Here is a 23,553-nt window from a genome sequence, read left to right on the forward strand (position 1 = left end):
TATATAGCGCTTTTCTACCTATTGGCACTCAAAGCGCTTTACACTGCTTCTTATTCACCCATTCACACTCACAATCACACACACATTCCTACACCGATGGGGGAACTGCTATGCAGCTGGCCAACACTCACCGGGAGAAACTAAGTTGGGGTTCAGTGTCTTGCTCAAGGACACTTCAACATGTGACCGGAGGAGCCGGGGATTGAACCAACAACTGTGAGAGTGGTGGACAGCCGCTCTACCTTCCTGCGCCACAGTCGCCCCCAAGACAAAAGTGATATAAATCCCTGCTCTGGTGGCGCTACGAGGTCAAAATTTCTCCTCTGGATAAATGTCATTTTTAGCTGAGGTTAAAATTTGAATCTAACATTTGGTTTACGACACTTGTAAAACTAAAGCCATTCCATCAGCTGTAGTCCAGTCTGGGTTTAGTGCTAATTGTTAGCATGCTAATAGTAAATAATAAATATTAGACCTGATAAGGGTCTGCATGTTAGCATTGTTTCTGAACTCTAAATATGTTGCCATGCTGGAGTTAGTGCTGAGTTCAAGGCACCTCTGAGTGTTCACCTGGTGTGGCTCTAGGCTCCTTTACTAAGCTCTTTAACACATAAAGAAAATTTCTCTGACAGACAGTTCAAACACTTCTGGAATAGAATTGTAAAGGATGTGGATTAAAAAGGGCCTGGAGTAACATTTTAGAGGCAGAGAAAAAAATTTTAATTATTAAAAATAAATTGTCAACAGAGAACTGTGAGTTTCATACTTTATAATGAACCATGAGGTCAAGACAAGGATGATATACACCAACCAAATAGATTTCACCGCCTGGCAAAAAAAATTATGTTCATACAAGTGGGTTAATATTGACACGCTGTATACTAAAACATTATTTACCATCAACAAAGCTATATTTATAACTTGTGGAAACAACCCAAGCAAATACACAGTTGAAAGATCTCTAAATCACCCTCCACTCGCGACAATACTATGTCAAGTCTACCGAAACTTCTTTCAATATTACGGTGTGACCTCTGTATGTTTCTAATGATGTGGTAAAAAGTGTGAAATAATTCGAAAAAACGCAGAAAAAACGCAGTTGTGGTTTTCCTTCTACATAGGTATCTTTACCCAAAGTGTAGTAGTGTGCTCCTGAACCTTTACTTGTAGTCAAACATACACCACCTGCAGTTTTACACCGTTTTTTTTTAACTTCCTGTCTCATTTCCTCCATTAATCACATTTTCAGTAAGGTTCTCTCCTGAGACACTTAAAAGAAATTTCCATGAACATCACCGATTTTAAATTATTACCTGCCATTTCTGCTGTTTTAGTGTAAACCTGCAGTTATTTGTACTAATATCAAGATGTGTACTTGTACTTTAAGAGCTGAAGTATGGTGTGGCTGTAAGGGAAAGTCCCCCACACCACATGGGGATCAGATTGAGGAGTTAAGAGACTGGTTCATGATACACATCCTTTGATTTGTCTAATCTGAACTAGGTAGGATCAACAGTCTGTGCAGTGTTGTGGACAGTGCAGAAGGAACTGTATAGAAATACTTCCTAGCAAAACTCAAAACACAACAGCAGGATAGTACTGCTTGTACTTTATAAAGACATAATGCAAATGGCAAAAAAAAGAAACCAACATTCTTTAGCAAGACAAAATAATATGGATTGATGATACTAATAAAAATAATAATGGATTTTTTTAATGCATGACGAATAGATCAAAAGATCGATAGGCTATAATGTACAGCCTGAAGAGTGTGTGTGTGTGTGTGTGGGGGGGGGTGGGCTTCACTGATGAACTGGAACTTAGTCTTCACTACATACCAGAGGCGGAGCCAACACGGAGTCTCCGCAGCCACTTCACCACAATTTGGACAAACTGGTCTAAATGAAGATGTTTAGGACGAGTCACGATGACGGATAAAGCTTCAGGAGGTTCAGACGACACCGAAGGTTCATGTACTACTGCGATGTTATGTCTGGGTGAGTTTACTGAGAGGATTATTTCCCCTAACTTCATATTAGCATCATTATTGATGTGCGCAGCTGCAGTATAGTGTGGTGCTCGATCTATGCGTAAAACCAAGGATTTACAACACACATGGATAAAGTCACACTTTTCTTAAGGGAAAGGAAAATCATGAAGCACTGAATAGTTTATCAGACATCAATTTCGATGGCTGTGATAATCATTATTATTTCTGTTTTTAAATTCATCCTAAGTCTCTTTATTTAAACATAATTAATAAAATACATGTGCGGACTTGTGCTTGTTTTAAGATTAATTCATCCGCTCCTACTACAATGTAAGAAACAAGAAGGCAGTTATTGATGACTAATGGCGACAATGTCCCAAATATGTCCCATCTTCACTGCCGTTTTTTTGCTGGCCCTGCAGCTTTGCATAGGTAAGCTCAGACTATTGCATGGACACAATTCACATTTTTGTTGGCATACAGACTTAAATTTCAATCTATTTTTCTCATATTATTAAATAGATCACATTTAGATCATGCTTGGACATGACGAGCCTGTTTTTAATTAAAATGTGATAAAATCTGGTTCTGGTTGGGCTCATCTCTTCTCACCTGTCAGTACTTATCGGTTATATAGCCTACAAGTCACCAATTATATTTCAAATGTTCTTGAACAATGCTTTTATTAAATATCTATAATGATTTATAATGAGCATCATCTCAAAATCGACCAGATTACTTTGCAGTACTAACTCTACAGATAATATGGAGATTGTATTGCGGTCTGTATAACTCATAGTTTCTGTTTTTAGGTAACAAATCCTGCACCATCTGGTCTAGCAGTGGACATATGGTGAAGAGAGGATCCAGTTTTCAAGTTTACTGCACCTTTTACTGCACATGCAAGAGATCCATGTACAGCGACCATCCACCCACACCACAAAATCATGAGGAATTTAATTCTACAACTATATATTTTAAGGTGTTGAACATAACAGAGAACAGGACATACAGCTGTCAGTGTAGCTGTTCTCTTTCACTGGACTCATGTGGAATGGACATCTCAACTGGATGTGAGTAGGAACAGTAACATGTTCTTTTCATTCAACTGTGTTTATTTACATATTTAAAACTGTCACATTTCAAATGAGGTTACTGCCGCTCTTCTAATACACAAAGTTTGGACCAGCAATTTTAAAACTGATAAGATTATTACTTCACACATTATCCTCATTCAACATGTGACTAAAAGACTCTTGCCGATTCTCTAGGTTGTTTTAAAGAGTTTCAAGATGAGACTTCCACATTATGCCTTGACTCTTAACTTTTCAAGCTTCATGAGTTGTAAATAATCTAGTTCTGCTTTTTCTCCTGTACTTGAGAGTTCTCAGTATTCACACATTGGTGGTTGAACACAAGAAGAAGTCAAAATTAAGTGCTAAAAGTTCTTATTTAGTCCATAGAGCTGCTTCTAATTTAACAAGCGAAAACAAGCTTGTTTGTTAACACATTTCATTAGTGAGTTGGATAAGGACCTTGGTGCAAAATATTATGCATGCGTGTGTAATTGATAACTCTTTAATAGCACTTGCACCATGTCTTTCAGACCCACCAGATCGTCCAAAAGACATTTCGTGCATCTACAAGGTCAGCAATGATAAAAGTGGCGATGTTTTCTGCACTTGGAAGAGAGGACGAAATACTCACCTCAAAACAACCTCAGTGCTGTGGTGGGGAAACTTTAAGGGAATCTGTAACCAAAATATCTACAGTCTAATATGATCTTGACTATCCTGATAAATGAAACTTTGCTTTGTGTGTTTTAGTGTGAGAAGTGTATTTGGGAACCACACAAGTATAGATCACGAATGCCCAAGAAATGGAACTGATCTATCCTCAGTTAGTTTCCCTGTGCCTAGATCTGTCCAGCTCATCTCTGTGAGGGTCAAAGCTCATAATCCACTGGGATCTAGCGTGTCCTCCACCACTAACTACACACTCAGTGACATCGGTGAGGCCCACATAACTCGCTGTGCTCCAGGGACTTGGAGAGAAGTGCATGGAAACAGCTGCATATAGAGCAGCTTGGCACTGAAATGTGTCCTTTTTATATTTTTATCATGACACACATCATTTCTGAACCTTTTTCCATTTTCTTTTCCACACATACAATCATCTTAAAGCAAAGAACACATTTGATAAGTATATGTTGTGACAGTTCTTCAAGACCTTGCTAACATATCTGATCACTCTGATGTTGATCTGAACAGCGATGCCACCAGCCCCTGTTCTTGTCCACCCAGAGTGCTCGTCTCGGGAGTGCATCATCCGTGTACATCAGTCTGTAAAGACTGATCACCTGGAGATCCAGTACAAATCAGATGGACAGACATGGACAACTTTCACATCACCATCACATTCACATCAAGTAAGAAGTTATTTTGCTTCACATTCTGGAGGCTTTCAAAGAAATGGTGCAAGAAAGCTTTGCAAAAGGTTACAGAAAACCTACATGACCAGAGCTCATAGGTCTACTGCTGATTCAACACTAAAGTCAGAAATGAGATTATGTATGTGCAGAGGTGAATTTTGAAGCACAAGTCTCCAAAACATATTTAACCTTTAATGCTTTTAAGCTCACACTTTCCTTCAAGCAGCATTACCACAAGCAAAAGTTTGTCCAATGATAGGTCAGATAAAAATAAAAGAAGAAAAAGCAAATAGATGAAATATATGTGTGTCATTGACTTGCAGGGTGCAAAGGCCTGGAATATCTCCCTTCTGGAGCCCTATACGTTGTACAATTTCCAAGCTAGATCCAAACTTAGCACCGGCCTGTGGAGTCAGTGGAGCACCAACATTTCCAGCTGGACTCAAGAAGAGGGTAAGTAACTAAATGCTAACTTGCAGCTTCTGGAGACTACCTTTTTGTGTATTACAGACAGATCTGAATGGAGATATTATCTTTGTGGTACAGTGTTTTCGGAAGCTATCAGATGATGAAGTAATGCTTCCTTTTCTTTGGGTTTATGAGACAATTATCAGTTTAGCACTGTTTACCTCCAGAATATCCAGAAGCCACTGGTACGACCTTTATTGGATAGTGTGTTGGGTGCATAATCAGTCATTAGTGTTAAACAGTGAAGGAAAGTGACGTAAAGAAGACGTTGATGTTTAATAGGAAAAATTGCAAGGCATTTGTCATACTGATGGTGTAAAGATAAGTAGAGCCTACTTCGCATATGTATGAATGCACAGCAGTGACAGGTCAGTTTCCCACGAACACCCGTCAGCAGCACGAGAGGGCAGGGTCGAAAGACCTTAAAAAGTTTGGTCAACAGTGCCTTCACTGTCAGCAAGTTTTCAGTAAGTGATGAAGTTATTTACATCTGTTTGTGTTTGTCAGTTACATTTTTTGGTTTAGCACATCTCTTCAAAGCCACAAAACTAATAGCAATTTAAAATCCACACAAATGATTGAGCATGGTTAACCTATTGGTACAGCCATTGGTTTCTTGCACAGGACAGTATGGAAATCAAGTTAGAGATTTGAAACGTGAGGAAGCTTATCTACCACAACAAACATACAGAAGCTGCCTTTACTTTGCTCTGGTAACATCTCAAAGTGCATTTTTCGTAAATGTAAAACTAGTAATAGTATAAACTCCCCTGTAAGACATAAAAACACCATCAACAGTTACAGAGCACATGAAAAAACATTATTTATCCTTGTACCGTAGGGTCTCCAGGACCTCAAACAAGACTATTATTTATTATTTATTACTTTAGCAGACTTTTGTAAAATATAATCTGTTCAAAACTGTCAGGCAATTCTGAAAACAGCGAAAGCCTTGAAAGACCAAATGGATTTAAGAATGTTAAATATGTTTTTTAAACTACATTGAAAACCAGTTGACTATCCCTCATGAAAATGAAGTACATTCACTAGCCACTTTATTAGGTACACCTTTAAATACTCAGGTACTGCTTTCATGTTTTTAATGTCAAATTCTCAGTGTACCAGACAAATGTCTGAAATCAAGACTCACAAGATCCAGCAATGTTTTCACAATCTTCTGTTGTCCATTTTGGTGAGCTTATGTGAATTGTAGCCTCAGTTTCCCGTTTTTAACTGACAGGAGTGACACTTGACCTTTTGCTGTTGTAGCCTGTCTTAAGTTTGACATCTTATTTGTTCAGAGATGCTCTCCTGTAAACCTCAGTCAAAACAGGTGATTATTTGAGTTACAGTTGCTTTTATTTTGACATTAACCAGTCTTTCTAATCTCCTATGATCTCTGACATTAACAAGGCGTTTTCATGCAGAGAACTGCTGCTCACTGGATACGTTCTCTTTGTCAGACTTTCAGCTAGTAGCCCTACAGTTGGTTGTGCACCATCACTTAAACCACCCTTTTCCCCAATCTGATGCTGCATTTGAACTACAGCAGATCCTGTCTATAAGTGTCTATAAGATTAAATGTAATGGGCTGCTGTCATTTGATTGGCTAATTACATATTTGCGTTAATGAGCCTTTGAACCGGTGTATTTAATAAAGTGGCCAGTGAGTATATATTCAAGTATACTATTAGTCTGCTCTTTTAAAACCAAAAATAAGTGAGTGTACTTTCAATTTATTTATAACATATTCATCTGAGATTTAATAAAACTCTTACCATATCTTAGATGAGTATGTTGAATGCACCAGCTGGCTTCCCTGCATGGATTACCATACATACATGTGTATTATAAAGTCAATGTAACATTCATTCTAGGGCATTATTTAAAGCAATCTTGAATAATCTTGAGTTTCATACTCTTAAAGTAAAATCATGACTGGATAAAATCAATCTGAAAGCTTGTGATGAGTCTTGGAAAATGACTGTTGTAACATAAATGTAACGTGTATTCATGTAATTACGAAAACCTCCACGTTGGTTTTATAAGCTCATTAATATCTTTTTACCGTTTTTATTATCATCTCACATTTGCTGATCAATGCAACAGTGCAGGAAGCTGCAGTCATAGCTACTGCTCAAAAATGGCAGGGTGGAGTGACCTTTTCTTCCCTCTTATCAAACGTCACTGCTGTTGCCAGTGAGGTGTCAGTGTTGCAACAGAAGAATTTTACCCTCCTCCCGTACTCATGTGTAAAGACAACAATTTCTTTGATTTTTTTCTTTTATCAGATATAGATATATATACATGAATTCAGAGAATATGTGGTTTCTTGGAAGTGTTACTCATTGCTGTCAGACTTGAGCTTACATAGAACAAATTAGCAGACCGAAATGATTTGGAACAACTCACAAAAAACATCAGAACTCACTGAAAACTAAAGATAAAAAAACATCCATTTCTTGTCAATGCAGTCAAACTATGAAAATAGCAGCCTATATTTTATTGTCTCCTGATTTAATGTCATGGTGCAGTGACAGATTTCCATTTTAATGTTTTAGCTCCCGCAAAAGAGTTGGATGTGTGGTACGCTGAACCTGCATCTGACTCGAAATCCCTGAAAGTTTACTGGAAGGTAAGTTTGAAATCCTTTTAAAAAATCCGAATGAATGTTTTCCACTAATTTAAACAGCTTAATGGTGGTGGTGATACACAATACACAGCTGAAGTGTTTCATCAGTTGAAGCATCTGTAGTATCCATGCATTCCATCGTTGCTTGCTCACTCTAGTGTTTGTGTGGGCGTGTAGTGTTGTAGCCATAGTAACACTTTCTGCTACGGTATGTTCTATACTAAAGGTCAACCCTTGACCGATCTGAGGTGTGACACTATCATGCACACTCACACATCCCTACCCTTTATCACACACACAGACACACACACACACACACACACGGACACACACACACACATTCATTATCACATAAAGACAGAGAGATAAGTGAAACCAGTCGGCAGACACCACAGTTTCAGTTTACAAGAAAAAGGCGAGCTAAACAGAAATGATGTGTCTTGCATTGTGTTCAGTGTGAGCATCCTGTAAAGAAATAAAAATCCCAAGCTCCCATTAAAGAGCCACATAAATGGGCTTTCTTCAATAAGAAAGCAAATGTATTGTGCCAAACTCATTAATTTACTCTTTTTTCATTTTTCTGATTGCAGGAGGCAAACAATTCAATCTCTAGAGGGAAGATCACACGGTACATAGTCAAAGTTTACAACCCAAACTCTACACTGCGCTCTGAATCTAACATCAAATGTAATGCCACGAATTATACCGTACCATTCTGTGCTAACTGTGAAGTGGCAGTGTTGTCCTCCAACTCCAAAGGCCTGTCCCCTCCTGCCAAAATTACAACCAGCTACAAACAAGGTAAAAAAACAAAAAACTGATTCTGACTTGTTTAAGTAGGACACACGTGCATGTGCGCTGAGTTCTGGATAATGGTTCTCTCTTGTATTATGCAGATAAAGTATTCATAAACGCACCTTGTTTATTTCAGCCAAGCCCCCTCAGGACCTGCAAGTAACAGCAGCCAGCGACAATGTCACCATCTCCTGGAGAAAGCCTGAAGCTGCACCAGCTTCCTATGTTGTGGAGTGGTACCCAGAGGGTCATAAGCTGGAAGAGCTCAGATGGGTCAGACTGAGTGGGAATGACAACCACACTCTCATTACTGGTGAGACATGAATACCACAGAGGTGAAACAACACAAAAGGCAAAGCCGTTATTATTTTTTTTTATTCCATCATTTTTCTTTATTCAGGTATTAAGCAATTTGAGTGCTATGAGGTGGCAGTGTATGTTTTCTACGATGAGAACTCAGTGGGAAGGACCAGATTTACAGGTGTCACCAATCTGGAGTCAGGTAAGATCTGAGCAACTTTATTTTAGTATTTAGTACCGTAACACATCATTTACGGTTTGGAAAATGAAGTCTTTTTATGAAGTCTCAATATTATTGGTAATGCAGAAAATTCTGTGTTTGTAAGCATTACAGGTTTTTCTCATTTGCTTAAACACTTCTGTCCAGTCTGACAGAAACATAGATCACTGACCAAATACACAATATCACAATTACAATGTCTCTGGGCACGACATGGAATCCCCAACAGCCCATCCCCATCCCCAGCTGTGCAGTGCCGGTCCAAGCCCGGTAAAAATTGGGGAGGGTTGCGTCAGTAAGGGCATCCGGCGTAAAAACTGTGCCAAATCAACATGCGGACAATGATCTGCTGCGGCGAACCTGAACTCACAGGATAAAGGACAAAAAAAACAAAAAAACTTACAATAACAAAACTTCTAGAGCATGTAACAAAAGTAAAACATTTTCTTAAACAACACAACTTGTGGCCTTTCAACAAAAAGAAAATCAAAATATATGTCATGTTGATTTTACTGTAAATACTATGAAACATTCCCTTAATATTCAGATGAATATTGTATATTATATATTATATTATATTATAATATAATATATCGGCTTTGATCAGTCTCCTTGGGTTCTGCTTGCTGTTTTCAGCCCCAGCAGCTAGTCCATTGTTCCAGGAGAAGGTTGAGGGAAATGCAGTGACAGTGAGCTGGACAGAGCTCCCCAGGAGTCAACGCAAGGGTTGTATTACCAACTATACCATCTATTTGGACAGCGACAGCAGACCTCAGATGTCTTGTAAGAAGAATTTTATATGTGGTATTTTTCTCTTAATTGTACAACAATTAATATTGGTGGCGTCACACGCATAAGACATAGCATTACCACAAACTGTGTGCCACAATATGAAATCACCAATGTGGATTTAATGTTTAATGCAACACAAGCATCTCTGCAGAAAATGACTCCTTTCCTGTGTGTATATGAATTTTTTATTTCAGATAACGTCCAAGCATCAGAGAGGATGTATATCATTGAAGCTCTGTCTCCAGCTTCGTACAGCCTGTGGATGACTGCTTGGACCGCTAAAGGAGAGGGCCCAGCAGGTCAAAAAGTCAAGCTCTATATCCAGCGTGAGTAGCTTTTCAAGCATTTTTAGAGAAATTGTTTGACACTTTGATAAATCCGTGTTGCAGACAGTTAGATGAGAGGATCAGAGATTCTCTGGTGGTTGCCTGACTCCTGCATCTGGCTATAAGAATCATTCCAAGCCCACAACCCTATAAAACTACAACCTGCAGTTTAAAATATAACGTGAAATTGTGAGTTTAAAGCTACTGTAGCAGATTTATTGGACAGAGCTAAGCTTGATCTTCCTATCCAGTCTTTATTCCAAGCCAATTGTCTCCTGGCTGTAGCATCGTATTTCCTGACATGATATCAACATGGTATTCATCCTCTCATCTCATAACTTTCTGCATAAGTACTGTATTTCCCAAAATGTGCAACTATTCATTTAACACAAGATAAAAATAGACTAGTTTTAGACTAACTATTGCCAATAACAAGCTTTATTGCCTAAAGCACTTTTGTTGAAGAGATGTGTATTAGCGTTCTAAATATAATCTGTATTTCACCTTGAGCTTTATCAAATACCCAGCAGCTCAATTTGTGGATTGAACCAATAATAAAAGTGCCACAACAGTCAGTGTGAGTTAACTGCCTTAACAGCTTTTTATTAAAAACCCAAATTAAATGATAAATACAATCCTATAAAATAAGAAAAGGAGGAGACAGATAGTTGCATCACAGCCAGGAGTCCACTCACCTATTCTTGGAGCATCATCCAAGGTACATTAAAGAGCAAAACTAATGAAAACAAAACACCACAAAAGTATGCAAACACAAACTGTGGAATCTAAAGGAATGTAGAAAAATTAGGGTTAAAACAAAAACACAACAAAGCACCGTTACAAGTTAATACAAGTGAGCATACATTTAATATAATTGAATGAAAATAACTTCATTGTGATAAATTCCTTGTGATAAAACTGCTCACCTTCCTATCCTCTAAAAGTTATGGAAGATGCACTTTCAAAAGCCATACCTTGGGGTATCTAAGCCTTTATCTTTATCAGGTACATTAAAGGATGTCTTTACTGTGTTTGAACTTGCTTGTTTTGGTTGTAGTTTGGGTAATACGTGTACATAAATGGCATTAAACTATATTAAAATATTTCTCTACTTCTAGCTGAAAAACGTCAGCTAGAAGTAAACGATTATGTCATCTTGTTGTTCATACTATGAAGTTTGTGATCATAGTCAACCTGCTTTTCCAGAACTCCCCCAGATTACATCATCTGAACTCTTAATGATGAAAAACACAACCAGGTGATGTCATCTGGAGGAGTTTTTCTGCTAAAAGCAGAGAAATATTTTAATATACGGGAGTCAGAAGGAAGTTTAAAAGCATTAATGTACAATTAATTTACACCCTAAACTAAAGCCAAAGAAAGCATATTGAAAATTTTGATACAACACAAAATGACAAAATAAAATTTCTGGCTTATGAAAGCCACGGGCATCCAAGTCTCACACTGTCTGCTCACTACCTGCAAGTTTCCAGCTGCGCACATATATGTGAGCACTTTTAGCTTCATAACTTGCTACCTCTCTTCTTCAGCGGAGGTCAGTGTATAAGTAATTTTTTTTATCAAAAAAAGTAACTGAAGAAGCACATTACCTCCATCAATTTCCGCCTAGTAGCCCTGGACCAGAAGCGAGGGCCAGACACAGACTTGCTTCTGTTCTTTGTTGATGAAGTAACATCATACAGAATCAGCATTTCAGCCTGCACTTTTGTCAGGATTAATCTTTTCTATTTTAAAAACTTGCACTTATTTACATTCTTTTCCTGAGCAGAAGAATTTTGTTTATGACAATGTTACAAAACAACACATTTATCCACTTATTGTGAATTGTGGTTTTACACTGTTTCATTACGTTTACTGATTGTTTCTGATGAGCCACGTGTACTGCATATTCTGCTGTCTTACATCCTACCTCGGTTTGATTGTCACTGCTGCAGAGTCCCAACTACCCCTGTTACTAATGTGTGGGGTCATCTCCATGATCGTGCTGTTTTTCGTGTGTCTGTGCCAGAATTCAGGTGTAAAGCAGAGGTGAGTTAAACAAGGCCTCTCTGTGGAAGTTTCTTTATTTTGTTTATCCTTACACTTGCAGAATACACTGGAATGATGCAGCATTACAAGTGAATTGTGTTGCTGAAAAGTTTCCATTGTTCAGCAGTTTCTCACACTCCTCCCTCAGGTTGTGGGTGTTTTTACAGTGCCTCATTCTCGATGTTGTGCCAGACCCTGCAAATAGCAAATGGGCAAAAGAGTGTACCCAAGTCAAGGTATTTATACACGTGAATAAAATTCAAGTCATGTTGCAGTTCTATGGCCCATGTTTGAGTCTGGAGTTTCCTCTTAAACAGGGCAAGTTAAACCTCCAGGTGCAGCTGAGTAGCTCCAGTGTAACCAAGGATGAGGAAGAGCCCATCCTGGTCGATGTTGAGGAGCTTCCTAAGAAGAATAGTCTCACCTCCATACCTACGAAGGTCTCCTTGCAGCACCCTTCCCAGACCAGTCAGAATCCCGAGATGGATCCAGCCACACATCTCTACCCTCTGACCACCTATATCAAGAGCTTCTCCCATGACTCGGACAGCTCCGATCACACGCAAACCTCTCTGGACACAAATACAACCGTAGAATATATCTCATCACACGGGCCTGGAATTATTGCCGAGGAGGACCAGGGGGAGGATGAAGAAGAGGAGGAGGAGTTTCCAGAAATGCTGGGTTTCCTTCCCAGTCATAATGTCTTCTTGGAGCCAATGGACTTTGGAGGGAAGTTGACTCTGGATGCAGTCAAAATTGACTGCGGTGACTTCTTTCAAAACATTTAGTTTGAACATGAAACAAGAACTGGATAGATGAGAACTGAGTGAAATAATATATTTAGACAATGGCTGGGATGTGTCTGGATTCTTCCTTTTTTTCTATTTGTGTTTTCTATGTTAATATACATCTAGCTGGGATATGCATAACTACCTCCTTGCTTACTGAAATCTGAACACACAGTTTTCTTGTGTAAGTTGAGCTATGAAGTAATATTTTGGACTTAAAAGTCTTTTTTTCCATTTTATGCATTACCAAAGTTTCCTCTTAAGAACAGCTATAGACACTAATATCACCAAAATGATTACTGAATATTGCAATGTCTGCCTGCCAATAATGAGGTATTTCAATATGGCTCCAACCTTATGCCAACAGTGCTGACAGCGCCGACATGCCTACTACACAGCACAAAGTTTGACTTGAGACTTTCGTAAGAAACGGCTCAGTAAGACAAGGGTGTGCCAGCATGAACAACAGCAGGACCCTGGAACTGAAGCAACTAAATACAATTCAACCACCATGAATTTTGTTATTTACACGTGATTTTCCTGCTTTGACATGTCAAAATGTTGTTTGTGAATCAGCCAAAACATACTTGCAAGCATTGTTGCCCATCCTGTTTACTGGCCATGCATCCCCCTATTCTACCTCAATCTCAACACAGCTTACAAAAGAGAAACTTTAAATGTGTCTTAGATTTGTTAGTGCTGCATGATAACCAATGTTCAGATGACGGTATTTGTACTTAATATCCAAATACTAATTGATTACCTGAATCACTGCATACGAAAATCTAATTACATTTTTGAAAAAACAGGAAATATTTGCTAGCGGTGGTGCACTAGTTTAGTTTGTCCAAAGTGTTGTAGTCAGAAATTATTTTTCCAGTGTCATCAATGGACCAACCAGACCCTGGAGCTATGTTATTAGGTTTTAGACTGTTTTGAGCAGCAACATTATATTTACAACCATTCCTCTCTAACTGATTTTAAAGAATTAAAAAAAAACAAGGCCTTACTTTTGTGTGGAGTTTCCATGTTATTCCTGGGCCTGAAAGGTCAATTAACAGCAGTTCTCAAACCCCTTTCCTCCAGAACCTCTGCTCTGCTTATGTTCCTGCACTAACCACTGCTGTTGACCCAGATCAGGTGTTTTTAATAAATCAGTCTTTGTCTTTACCCACTTTATACTACACCCTTACCATAGAGGGTGTCTTACAGCTTTTGATACAACTAATTCAGGTAATAAACATTGGCTAGTTAGAAAACAAAAAGAGCCGGAGTCCTTGAGGACCAGAATTGACCACTGATTTAGAAGCATAGGACAACCCTTGTAGCTCCTGCCAGCTGGAGAGGCCCTGCTTTTCAAGAGTTACAACAATCCAATTTAAAATAAAAATGGAGCACTTGATATTGGTCATGGCCAGTTTAAGCGGGAAAAATAAAATCAGTGATCTTGACAAATGATTAATAAAGGTAAAAACTCCAGATTGATTTAAATTGTAATTCTCACTTGTAATTGTCAGATTAATATCAATTCTGCTGCGCATCAGCAATACTGAGGTGATTCATCAGTTTTAATGTCAGTGCTAATAAATTTTGATTCTTTGCACCAAATAACTGATAGTTATAACATAATTCTCATTCATCCAGTTCATGGTCAACCCAAATGTGCTGAACAGTAGCAACTGTTGTTCAAAACATTTCATTTCTCATCCACAAGGTTTCTTCAGTTATGTCAAGAAAGGGAGTGAAGAATTAAAACTGTGCAAATTTGGACAAAGTTTTGACTTTCACACATTTTGTAAACCTGCTGTAACAAAAAAACAAAACTGTAGACAACTCACCTTAAAACAGCACACAAGGCTCCAGGACATTTAAGAAGTGACAGGGCAAAGACTTATTTTGACCATCTTTATTTACCGACAGAGGTCTCTAATAGCAGGGCTAGAATTCACACATCTGAAGAGTACTTCAGTTCCACACAATGAACGACTATATTTCTTTCAGAGCAATTATGCAGTGGTGCCACTGTGGATGCAACGGGGCAAGTCAACAGTGGAGAAAAAGTCAGCACAGAACAGACTGCAGAAACAAACTGAAGCTGTAACCAGTCAGAGAAGGTCTGAAGGAGTCTTGAGCCACATCTCAACTGTGTTTAGACACTTCCTCTCCATATCATTTCTTGAACTAAAAACAAAGGCATTAACTTGCACATTGCAAATAAAATGGGCAGGTAGGAAGATATTTTAGATGGTGACTAGCATCCCAAATACAAGTAGATCTGAACACATGGAATAACTTACTTTGAAATTATTCTTCTTGACAACAAATGCTTCTTCAAGAGAGTAATAACCAATGTGTTCTTCCAACGAGATCTATTGTTCCTCCTTGAGAACATTTCAGTACAAATAAAATAAACTTAATACAGACTTCTGCGCCATTTCATCAATGCATTCAAATGTAGGCAGCATCGCCTGATCAGAGATCAAGGTCTGTCCTATTTGCACCACTTGAAATACAGTCTCTGAAATAATTATGAAAATAGTCAAGATTTACAGGCTGAAGATCATAGAAGAATAGACCTCCTGTATAAAATATAAAACAATACCCCAGTGCTAAAGGAAAAAAAAAAATCCATAAATCTCAGTGAGTGAAGCTACACCTTCACCAGAAACACCTGGTGTGGCAGAGCTTTTGAGCTTGTGTTGGAGCTCCACAGTGCCTAGATTAAAGCAAGCAAACAATGGCACACACCAAGCTAAAGATAGTCTTCTTATGCCTATATTTCATAATGCATATTTTCAAGCAGCAATTACAAAAATTTATCAATGGACAATGCATAACCTCTGAAAAAAATACTGTATGAAAGCATCCCTGCTACTTTGTTTCCAAGTACAAAACCTCTACCAATAAGTTGCTCCAAAGCAGCAAGAAGTCCTTTTCTTTTTTTTTTTTTTTTTAATAATTTCTGTTTTTTTTTTCCATCTTTGTTTTTGTTGGTTAAAACTCAGTCCTCACATTGAGTGCCATATTTAATGACAGTCTTCTCCATCATTTCAATTTGCTGAAGGATCCAGGAACATGCAAGCCTCGTAGTGGAGGTGCTTAAAAGGCTCCTGTGGGCCTGAGACAGCAGCCTGGGCTTAAGCCAGGGCTGGGAAGGCCTCTGGGTCGTCCACGTTGGGTACAGATGCAGACGACTGTGAGGAAAAATGAAAATTAGGTACGAGTTAGAAAAGTCCAACAAATAAAAATAATACAAAAGAAAGACTGATGAAATAAAAAGAGGAACTTATGAAAACGGCATAAAATGATTCAATGAGGTCTGACTGGATAACCTCATACTAGAGATGTGCATGAATAATCAAACACTCAATTTGAATTATTAATGAAGTGAAATACTTAATATGTAGCTGGGTACTGGGTACTATGAGTACTCATTATGCAGGATGAAGCTATCTTCCCATGATTCTTCCAGCTGGATTTACGTAACAATTATTTGAATAAATAACTTTAAATGCCTGCATTAGTCTCCCCCCCCCCCCCCCCCCCAAAAAAAGCCCTACAGGCAGTGAAGATATCAAATTTCTACCTTGTCACTCCTTCCCCCACGGACCGGCCTAGTGGCTTCCCCGCGGCCGCGACCACCTCGGCCACCACGTGGTCCACCGCGGCCGCGACCTGGTCGGCCCAGGTCTCCAAAATTGATCTCCAGCTGGGACGTAATGTCATTAGCTGGCTTCCGGAAGTGGTGATCATCCTCTACCTGCATCACAAATGATTGGGTCAAAATACAAGTCTGGGATGTTTATTTTGTACATTTACAACACACACCCACACACACGAGAGAGAGACAGACACACACACACACACACACACACACACACACACGAGAGAGAGACAGACACACACACACACACACACACACACACACACATTACCTTAATCTCCTCAACCTCAGGGTCAATCACTTCACCTTTCTTGTCCTATGTTGAGAGAAACAAAAACACATTAACAACATAATGAGCAATAATGTGTTTGTACTGGAAACAATACAACTTTGCTAGGGATACCAATTTTTTAAAGCCTGTCATGTGCAGCTTTCAAATAACATCTGCAGGTTTTTTTTTGCAGGTGACAGTAATGGGACTATTAATACAAACATTATAATACTGAATGTATGAGAAATCTGTCTTTCCAATGTAGGCTACAGTGATGGATAATGCTCAAATTTAGTTAAGAGATATAACTTAAGACTCACTTCTGCTTTGGACTTGTGCAACACAAATCCTTTGTTCCAATCAGCTCCCTCATTGGCCTTACGGATATTGAACTCCACCTTGGCTCGTTCCTTATCCTGCATTGCCTTCCATTCATCCAGAGTCATCTCCTTGGGGCCTTCTTCCTTTACTTCCTCCACCTCATTCTCCCTTCAACAAACACAAACACAGAGTGAATTTTAATAGCTTCAACATTAGTGTCATTCAACAAAAATGTATCATTTGCTCTTGTTCAGAAATGTGTAATTTACAATAATACTGTTGGCTACAAACACCTACACTACTCTTCTTAAAAGTAAAAACAAGATTTAGTCACTGGTTTATTCTTAATACCTAGGACAAGATAAAAAAAAAGAACTTACTTGTTCTCAGAGTCAGCAGGTGGATGTTCCTCTCCTTCAGGGTTCTCATCAGTGACGTTTGATTGGTCAAGTTCGCTAAGTGTTAAAAACAACAATCATGGTCACATATTTGTATTGGGAACCAGTGGGATGCTTAGGGAGTCTTTTATTGTGCTCATCAAATGAAATCTTGAAAATGGAGTTTGGATTTTTTTTTTTTTTTGGCTTTTAGCAATATGGCAGACAGCAGATGGCATTTTCAAAGCCCGTTTCACATATGAACTCCAGACAATGTCAGGAGAAATCAGCCCCGGACACTGTCCAGAGTGTCACACTTCACACAATAGGACATTGTTCGAGTCAGAAGTATCATGATGGGAGTGTGGGGTCAGCATGCACAGGAAGCACATGATAGAAAACCTTAGGCCGATGGAAACAGTGTTTTGTTTACAGCACATCGGAGCCATGCAGCTTTATTTAAAAAAAATAATTAAAAAAAACTCACTCTGAAAGACACTTTGTCAAATTCCCTATTCGTTCACTTTAATCTTTCCAACAATTCAGGACAGAGAAGCGTGTTCCATGCAGGGTTTCACACGCATAGTACAGACGTTGTACTAGAGGGCTTCCAAGATAAAGTCCAGATAATATTGAGTGCTTTTCATTCTAAAATTTTAATTCTCACATACACCTCACATCTGGACAAAGGCAAGACAATTTTCAGGATTCCAGTGCCTGTGCGAAAGGGGTTTAACAGTCATATCGTATGACTGTTGTATTAAACTGCATTTGCTTAATCTACGTGTACCAAAAAAAAAAAAAAAAAAAAAAAACTGGAAATAGGTTTTTCTTTCCTTTTTTTGTACTTCTAGTCTTAAACAAATTAAAAACCCTTACAAACAAATTTGCATCAATGAGTAAGATCAGAATTGTTGAAGGGAATAAGTTATACAAACGTAACAAGATTTATCTGACCTAAGTCTTTCTAAATATGACTTACATTGCCAGGAAAACCATAAAGCAGCACCAAGTGATCTCTAAACATACAATCTAAGAAAATGTGCACATATTCATGAACCTCCTAAATTCTTAGTCTTAGTCAAAGTGTGTTTTTGTTGAGTGTTGTAATAAGAACTTACTTTAGCTCATCCTTTACTGTGCCCCAGTTGTGAGATCCACTTCCACCACGCTTCTCTTCACCTTTCAGACTACTGAAACAACATTTGCTTTAGCCAAGAACATTACACATGTACTGTATTAAAACACAAAAAAGTTCTTCAATGGACCAGGTTTAAATTACCAATACTTTATTTAACATAGAATGGAAATACGTACGATCGGTCGCTGCCGCTGTGTCTGTCAAATTCACGTTTTCCTCTAGAGTCAAAGCCATCACTGCGACCCATGCCGCGTCCTCTGCCTCCACGGCCTCCTCTGCCAGCACCACGTCCTCTCATCGGCCTATCACCGATGGGCCTGAAGTTAGGGACAAAGAACATCTTTAAAATCACCATTGAAGCACAAAGAGTTTCTAGAGCTGGTTCAACAACACACTTTGTTTCACCGACTTCGGCTGATGTGTTTTTATTTATTCATTCAGCATTTTTGCTCTCTTTCATGTCCTAATCCACAGAAACGTAGCTTAACTTGGCAGAGGGTGACTGATGTTTAAAGTTGAACTAAATCTAAATTATAATGTGTACAATGTTGTTGTCTGTTGTAAATCGCACAATTGATGAGCCAAATGTGCTAGAAGGAGTTAAGGCTTGTTTATCCTGTCTTATCACAGTAAACAACGCCTTAAACTGTTACTGGTGCTTACTCCACCCCCTCCTAAGTACTGCTTTTGCAATTGTGCAGAGCGAGAAAGCACCAATGGACTCGTCACCTCTTTTCATATGTGGCTGCTGCTTAAATTAAATGTCTATTAAATGGCATTATAACTCACTTCTCCACTGAGAATTCGCCGCCCTCCGGCTTCTCTGCTGCCTCACCAGCAGGCCTCTCGAAGCGTCGGGGGGGCCGCCTGTCCACAGGCCTCCTGTCTGTGGGGGGGCGCCCCTCTCCCTGGCCGCCCTGGGGTCTGGAGCCATCACCCTCCGGCTTGCGCCCCATTCTCCTCATGCCGGCACCTAACATTAACCACAACAGAAGGATTAGGGAACCAACCGCATTGATGGTTCAGGACCCGTTGCTGAGCCCCAGACAAAAGAAAGAAACGCCAATTGTTTCTTTGAATGGAGCAAATAATTAATGTGCAGAATTAAAACCTTTACTAAACACTATTAAATACTCTGAAACTCATATCTACAGTATCATCTGAGATTGTAAACAACTGAAAGTGAAGTGCATAAAACGTATGTATAAAGAATTAGCAGTGTGATCGATCATCAGTTCCTACGATGGCTGAAACATGGCTGATGAGTTTAATCAGTGGGTCACTATGTGGCAAAATTAACACCAACTTTAACCCTCCTTGGCACATGCTTCACTGTGACCAAAAGAGCTAACACAACAAGTCCCACCCATTGCCTAACTCACCAGCTACCAAAATAGACACTCATATGGCAGCAGCTGGGATCCCATAGTTGCACACCTGTTTCACCTTCTCTCAAGTGATCAGATATGAGCCTGACATGATGATAATGACCAACTAACTGCCTGTGAGTAGGGGGTTAAGTGGATGCTTCAGTTCTGCAAGTAGTAAATCTCAAGTTATTACGCACACAATGCAATACCAAAATTAATCCTTGGAGTTATGACAGACATAGTAATTAATAAATTTTCAGAGGACCTGCAAAGTTATTTTCGGATAAACCAGAAAGTGAAAAGTGACGTTAACCCGTGTGAGGCAGGTCGACTGCATGCAGAGTATAACTTGCACGCCAATAGGAAGTGGCAGAAGGCTGTTTTAACACGCCCTACACTACAACCACGAGGTTCACCGCCACGAGAGAGCTCTTCCTATTGCCTTTGTGACAAATCCACCTGCAAAACAATCATTTTTATGTATCTGTTATTTAACCTCATTTAACATGTCGCTGAACTAGTATGCGTCGGGTTTTGCCATATCTACTTAAACGTTTTTTTTTAATCCGAAAAACTAACAGTCGCTGACTTATTTCGACAAGTTATAAATAAAGTCAAGAGCAAACATCTTCGCTAAAATAAGGACAGTTAAGCGTATTCATGCCACTTTTTGGAGTTGGTAGATTTTCGGGTTCAGCCTGTTAATCAAGGCCAACGGTGGGGGACAAGCCAAAACAAGTTGGCCTGCAAACTGTTTATATTTGAGAGGCTTAAGCCCAACAGCCCCCACTGCAAAACTCGTTCAAATAAACGTGATTGTAGCCGTGAATGACAGCCAGTGGGGCACAAAAGCAGCCATGTGGACCTCATGTCACGGGGGCTCATGAAATCGTTGCTAGCTAGAAAGCCAGCAATCTAGGCTATTAGCCTGCGATATTTTACCTGCAGCTAGACTAAAAAAAACGCAAAAGAGATTTTACCATCTTTCTTGAGCGGGAGAGGTGCCTGGGTCTCCTCCTTTTTGTCAGTCAGCGGGGCTTTTCTTTCTTTCTGGGACTCTTTTTTCGGCTGCTTAGCAGCCTGGGCTGCAGTCTTGGCGGCACCAGGAGCCTCCTTCTTCTTCTTTACTTCGGCCTGCTTTAATAGCTCAAACGGATCCGACTCGTCGTCAAATAACTGGTCGAACCGATTGGCTATAGCACAGCCAAAACCTTCTTGCATTTGTCCGGGCATGATGGCGCCCCTTCAGCAGGATTTTCCTCCGATTCTACGAGGCTTGGTGCGAACACTTCGCTAGATGAAGCCACAAGATGGCTGGGAAAAGGACCTTCTTCTCTTCCGGCGCGATAGACATCCGGGACCCCGGGGTTGGTTGGGGTGGGGCTTGTAGTTCTTTGACGATCAGAAGCGATCAATAGTAGCTGCAGGACAGACCAATAAGAAACTACATTTCCCACACGTTGGTGTAACTAGCGTTGTTGCTTACGATTTTCATGCCAAGCATGAGTCCCCTAAACACACACTAGTGTTGTTTTGAGTCCTCAGAGAACACTTCTCAGCCCCTTTATCAACAACACGTTATCTGTCTTTAAAAAGCTGAAAGGGCCTAATTACTTTGCTATCCGCGTTAACCGTTATAATACCCTTCAGACCCATCTGTAGCCAATATATTTAATTCGAGGACAAAATTAAAGTTCAACAAACAATGACAAGCTGGAGACTAAGAGACTTTTTCACCAAATAAAATCTGTCCGAGACAATATATTCACAACAAACTGAGCCCCCAGGTGCATCTTCAAACCCACCTGCTTGTGCAAGCATTTGACTCCTGTACAGTGCCTTGCAAAAGTATTGTTACCCCTTGAAATTGTCCAGTTTTGACCACATTACAACCAGAAATGTAATTTTACTGTGCTGGACCGTGGCGCATAATTGTGAAGTAAAAGAAAAATGATACATGGTTTTCAAAATTCTTTACAAATATCTGAAATGTGTGGCTTGCATTTGTATTCAGCCCCCTTTAATCTGATACCACTAACTAAAATCCAGAGAATAAAATTGCCAATCAAAGCATATTATAGTGGAGTATATATGTTAGAATGGCCCAGTCAAAGTCCAGACCTAAATCCAATTGAGAATCTGTGGCAAAACTTGAAAACTGCTGTTCACAGACACTCTATCCAGTCTGACTGACCTTGAGCTATGTTGCAAACAAGAATAGGCAAAAACCTTCACTCTATAGATGTGCAAAGCAGGTAGAGACATACCGCAAAAGACTTGCTGCAAGGAGGTTCTACAAAATATTGACTCAGGGGGGCTATACACAAGTGCAGTTATATTTATTTGTGAAACATTTTTAAACTATTTATCATTTTCCTTGCACTTCACAATTATGTACCAAACTGTATTGCTCTATCACATAAAATCCCAATAAAAATAAATTTACATTTGTGGTTGTAATGTGACAAAATGTGGAAAATTTCAAAGGGTATTAATACAGCACTGTATATATGTCCTCTTCATAAAATATACGAACACGATGGTGAAATGTGATGTAACGTACAACTGTTTTATGTAAAACATCTCCATCTTCTGAGCAACAAGCCTTTCGGAGGCTGGAAGAAGGAATTGGATAAATTAGATAAGTGGTACTAAAGTTGCAGCTTGTTTTTTTAGGCATACACATTTGTTCATCTGAAATGTTTTATTTCAGGTTTGAGCTTTACCCTTTTGGGAAAAGATTTTAGCTCAGTGTGTTTTGCTTAAGGCTGCCTAATTGTTAGTTATTTATAGCTACAGATCTGAAATGAACAGGTGAGTTTTCAGTTCAAACCATGTTGGTTTCTTTATTACATGTCATCTCACCCTTGTTTCAGCCAAAGGGCCAAATAAGCTGGTACACAAAAAATGATTAAATATTAAAATACTATTAAAACATAGAGGTCAAAGTATCTTATTGACATGATCATTACATGACTCAGAAAACATAATTATATTAGATTTATCTGGGAATCAAAGGAAAGGGGGAAAAAAAAACAAATCCTTTAAGCGACTAAAGGTTTTGCAAGTTTATAAAGGTGTTTTTAGCTCTTAGACTGAACAATTTGATATTAAGCAGGAAAAGCAATGCATTATATATTGGAGATATACACAAAATATGGTCATGTTAGAAACATAAGTTAAGAAGGAAACATCTGTGTGAGACAGAAGGAAACTAGCTCTTAAAGAATGCAGTTTATGCAACAGTGTGTATCTTGAGCCAAATGTATAAATATATACATTATTTTACAGTACTTTATTTATTTTTATCCTGTCCTCTTAGTAGAAACAAGCACACACAAACGGGATAAAAAGTGAAACTTCAGAAGATGCTTAGTGTTAAATGTCTGTTGCTTCTCAGCTGTTCCTCTTTCTTTAGGATGTTAAACGATTTTCAATACCCCTTTTTCTAACAAAGGGCAATGAAAGAAATTAGATTGAATTCAATATATAATTAAATTAGGCAATTTGTTTAATAACATAAGCTTAGGCTCATTTAGCCTGCTCAAACAGCCTGAATTTACTGACAAGAAAACCAATAAAAGCAACATTTCCTTTCTCATTGTCTCTATCTCG

The 23,553-nt window shown here is 38.9% G+C and overlaps 2 protein-coding genes across 7 annotated transcripts; one reads left to right on the forward strand and one right to left on the reverse strand.

Moving 5' to 3' along the window:
• Window positions 1-1,842: 1,842 nt before the first annotated feature.
• il12rb2 (interleukin 12 receptor, beta 2a) lies at window positions 1,843-13,803 on the forward strand. 3 transcript variants are annotated; one of them, XM_067512416.1, is made up of 16 exons: window positions 1,860-1,997; window positions 2,295-2,422; window positions 2,803-3,063; window positions 3,597-3,720; window positions 3,817-4,001; window positions 4,261-4,418; window positions 4,745-4,874; window positions 7,451-7,524; window positions 8,112-8,322; window positions 8,453-8,629; window positions 8,717-8,818; window positions 9,473-9,619; window positions 9,823-9,954; window positions 11,910-12,003; window positions 12,152-12,239; window positions 12,321-13,803. In XM_067512416.1, the coding sequence occupies exons 2-16, from the start codon at window positions 2,353-2,355 to the stop codon at window positions 12,792-12,794; spliced, it is 2,427 nt and encodes an 808-aa protein (XP_067368517.1). In that variant the 5' UTR covers window positions 1,860-1,997; window positions 2,295-2,352; the 3' UTR covers window positions 12,795-13,803. The 3 variants fall into 3 exon arrangements, with proteins under 3 accessions (XP_067368516.1, XP_067368517.1, XP_067368515.1); XM_067512414.1 differs by having other exon boundaries at window positions 12,152-13,803; XM_067512415.1 differs by lacking the exon at window positions 2,295-2,422 and having other exon boundaries at window positions 1,843-1,997; window positions 12,152-13,803.
• Window positions 13,804-14,685: 882 nt separating this feature from the next.
• On the reverse strand, window positions 14,686-21,283 carry serbp1a (SERPINE1 mRNA binding protein 1a). 4 transcript variants are annotated; one of them, XM_067512419.1, is made up of 9 exons: window positions 20,919-21,283; window positions 19,358-19,541; window positions 18,745-18,885; window positions 18,549-18,617; window positions 17,431-17,505; window positions 17,050-17,221; window positions 16,730-16,774; window positions 16,381-16,554; window positions 14,686-15,988 (listed from the first exon to the last, which is right to left on the reverse strand). In XM_067512419.1, exons 1-9 carry the CDS (start codon window positions 21,169-21,171, stop codon window positions 15,932-15,934), a joined length of 1,170 nt encoding a protein of 389 aa, XP_067368520.1. In that variant the 5' UTR covers window positions 21,172-21,283; the 3' UTR covers window positions 14,686-15,931. The 4 variants fall into 4 exon arrangements, with proteins under 4 accessions (XP_067368520.1, XP_067368518.1, XP_067368522.1 ...); XM_067512417.1 differs by having other exon boundaries at window positions 18,549-18,620; XM_067512421.1 differs by having other exon boundaries at window positions 17,050-17,218; window positions 20,919-21,281.
• Between the last annotated feature and the right edge of the window lie 2,270 nt (window positions 21,284-23,553).

The sequence above is a fragment of the Channa argus genome, chromosome 8 (genome assembly GCF_033026475.1).
Source record: "Channa argus isolate prfri chromosome 8, Channa argus male v1.0, whole genome shotgun sequence".
NCBI lineage: Eukaryota > Metazoa > Chordata > Actinopteri > Anabantiformes > Channidae > Channa > Channa argus.